The sequence below is a fragment of the Sinocyclocheilus rhinocerous genome, unplaced genomic scaffold (genome assembly GCF_001515625.1).
Source record: "Sinocyclocheilus rhinocerous isolate Xijiao unplaced genomic scaffold, SAMN03320098_v1.1 scaffold178, whole genome shotgun sequence".
NCBI classification, from domain to species: domain Eukaryota; kingdom Metazoa; phylum Chordata; class Actinopteri; order Cypriniformes; family Cyprinidae; genus Sinocyclocheilus; species Sinocyclocheilus rhinocerous.
The window spans coordinates 332,291-335,505 of NW_015653463.1; the positions used below are offsets into that span (position 1 = coordinate 332,291).

Below are 3,215 nucleotides of genomic sequence, written 5' to 3' on the forward strand. Positions count from 1 at the left end.
ACTGAAATAAATGAACTTTTCCACGACATTCTAATTTATTGAGATGCACCTGTATATGCTCTATTCATTCTTTTTTTAGAAACCTCGCACTTTTCTACTCTATTTTAAACGTTGTAAAATTTTAAACAAATTAAGCGTGGTCCACTGCTGCACACGTGCCACAATATCGATACAGGGCCAACTGTATCGATACTCGTATCGTCAAATCTCTGTGACGATACATCGTCGTATCGATATTTTGAACACAGCACTACCATGCAGTGCCTAAACATGCCCCTTAGCTGTTCTAAAATCACTGTAATCCATGGCTTCATACTGCTTTAATAAACAGAATATCATATGTTGTTGAAAAACATGTTATTAATTAATATTTAATCTGCAAATAACTACTGCTTACTAGATGTTACAGCAAGAGATTAGCTTGAGGTTCAGATGTGGTTTGCGGTTGGTGCAGAGAGTTGGCGAGGGTGTGCTGTAATTTGTCACAATGGAACAGTGTCTGGCTCTATGACCGTTATCAGAGAAGCACATTGTCAGTCTAATGTCATGTTTTCAAGATCATAATTACAGCTCATGTCTCAAATGCCACCAATCTAATCATTTGACTCAAAAGCACACTATCACACACACTTTTTGGACCTTACTTGGACCATGTGTTTATTGTGCATTTGTGTGTGGCCAAAGCCAAGATAAAAATAAAACCATCATTTGATGAAAGGAAGATGAACGGAAACTTGATGCTTTAAAGGTGATGGCGTATGATCTGTGGGACAGTGAATATTGCATGTGCTCATGGGAATGCTGGCTTGAATCCAGATTCCAGCCTGATCCTAATACCCTGCTTTTTCTCTAGAATTTCCTATTTATTCTTTTTATTTCTGTTCTAAAAAAGAGCAATGGTGGTGGTGAATGCAGAAGTATACTTACACTGCCCATTCCAGCTTCTCGTTCTTGATGGAGTTATACAACGACTGCATGGGAGAAAAAAACAGAAAAAAGACAAAGACTTAGTATATGGTATGCATTCAGTTTAATAGAATTCATGTTCACCTGAAGCACAGTTTATTAATTTAACCTCCTTAAATAATGGTTCTTCAAATGTGAGGTCTGTCCCACGGTACGTGTGAGCCGTGTAACTGTAACTTCATCGCAGTGGAAAACGTACCAGATCAGTGCTTGTGGTCTTTTATTTAATATCTCAATCACCGTAGAATCATGAGTTATGATGAAACGCTGTCTCTTCTGGACTAATGAAGCTTTCTCATGCAGTGCCATCAGTAGAATTCATTGTGAAAATGTCACACAATTTATTTGCACTATTTATGCAAATGCACACCCAGATTCCCAGATTGAAGTGTGAGCAAAAGGTCAAACCAAACATCAAAATGCTGAAGAAATCTCATTTGTTAGCATGGATATTACACACAGACCACATGCAGATGTTTAGAAGCACACTATACATCCACGCAGGTGTCATATGACAGACAAAAATGGCTTCACTACATTCATGAGCATGCAAGATAAAACAGACAGACGTACGCTCAGCTGTCATCTGATACACTTTTCACATGAACATCACCGTAACACTGATGTGACCCACGGCAGACACTGAAGCGGCTGATATCTCACAACAGTCACCGTCTCATAACACTGCTGCATGACACACGATGGGTCACGGCCCGTACGCTTGTGGTCTGCAACACACTCGTTTGTGTTAATACAAATATGAGAGAATTTTGTGCTTTCTGACTGACAGATCGCTGCTTTTGAAGGCCTGTATGTCTAAGTGCACATGTGATCTGTGTGAACATGAGAATGATCAAATGCACTTTTTGGTCAAAATGCCCATCGTGGTGCGATTTCAGTGCCAAACTAGTCACTTTTGTCTTAGATAAACATAAACAGGCAGGCGAAATCTGCAAAATATTGTGATATTAAATCTTTGCAATTAGATATATCTGCTAACATTAATCAAACAATAAAACTGCCAAGAAACAGAAAACATTCTGCTCTTAATTTATGAGGAGTTTATTTGAATAGTTACATGACAAATCTAAAGCATCTGTTAAAGCAAATCTGTTTACTTCACTAACAAATACTTGAAATTACATTCCATTGAAAACGCTTTCAAATCTAGCCTCTACCAGAATGTGCTGTGTGTTGCTCTGCTGCTGCTGTATGTCAAAAGGTGATGTGCATGAGGCCTAGTGGATAATAATCTAGTCTGGTAACTTGAATGCTTTATATTGCAAAGAGTAGTGTATACTGTTACTGTAAGGGACTTTAAATAAGAATCTATGGGCAAAACAGTAATTAGCAATCATGAATATAAGAGCTTTACTTGATATTTAAAATGGTAACACTTTAGAATAGGGAACACTTATTCGCTATTAACTACGACTTTTCCCTCAATAAATTCCTAATTTGCTGCTTATTAATAGCTAGTTGGGTAGTTGTTAAGTTTAGGTATTGGTAGGCTTAGGGATGTAGAATCAGATCATGTAGAATAAGGCATTAATATGTGCTTAATTAGTACTAATTAATGGCTAATATTCTGGTAATATGCATGATAATAAGCAACTAGTTGAGACCCTAAAATAAAGTGTTACCTTTAAAATTATAAAAATAAGTAGACTAATTTCCTGAAGAGTGTAAACAATGTGTTTTAAAAACACTGATCTGTCTGAGAGGCACAACTACTGACCCAGCCAATGAACATCGAAACCTGTTTGAAAACATTATTTTGTCTTTCTATTTAATGATTTTAGTTACGAAATTAAATTCAACTTAAATTTACTGACAAAAACTATCCTGATGTGATATAAAAATATTTTGTGATGTAAACCACATGCTCTAAAAAAAAAAATTTAAAAAAATCAGTTGGAGTCAATAGCCTCGTGGGCAGCGCTCCAACATATAGCTTGCTTGTGCTTCGTCTGAGTCCCGGTTCATGTTTGTTTCCTATTAGGCTTGCCGCGATAGACGTTGCTGACGGTGATACCGGTGTTAAGCCGCAACACCGGTTACGTCACTTGCCCACCGACCCCCACGTCGTTTTGATTTTATATAGTAATAAAAATCATTTAGTTCAGTTAGAGAACAGACACTACAATTAAAACTGAATGCGGCTGCTCAATGCAGTGTGCCGAACGACAGTCGCATCACATCAGATTTAATTTATCACGTGAGAAGCTGACAAGAAGAGTGAGGTGGGC

At 37.4% G+C, this 3,215-nt stretch overlaps 1 protein-coding gene and 1 long non-coding RNA gene across 3 annotated transcripts in view; one reads left to right on the plus strand and one right to left on the minus strand.

Moving 5' to 3' along the window:
* psd3l (pleckstrin and Sec7 domain containing 3, like) overlaps positions 1 to 3,215 on the minus strand; it is a 120,699-nt gene that overhangs the window by 29,059 nt on the left and 88,425 nt on the right. For both annotated transcript variants that reach the window (XM_016522074.1, XM_016522073.1), the window contains exon 10: positions 928 to 971. In XM_016522074.1, the coding sequence (XP_016377560.1) occupies positions 928 to 971 (44 nt within the window). The remainder of the gene's footprint in view (positions 1 to 927; positions 972 to 3,215) is intronic.
* Positions 2,956 to 3,215, plus strand: part of LOC107715870 (uncharacterized) — a 12,360-nt gene continuing 12,100 nt past the window's right edge. Inside the window, exon 1 of the long non-coding RNA XR_001637146.1 lies at positions 2,956 to 2,984. This is a non-coding gene — a long non-coding RNA (uncharacterized LOC107715870). The remainder of the gene's footprint in view (positions 2,985 to 3,215) is intronic.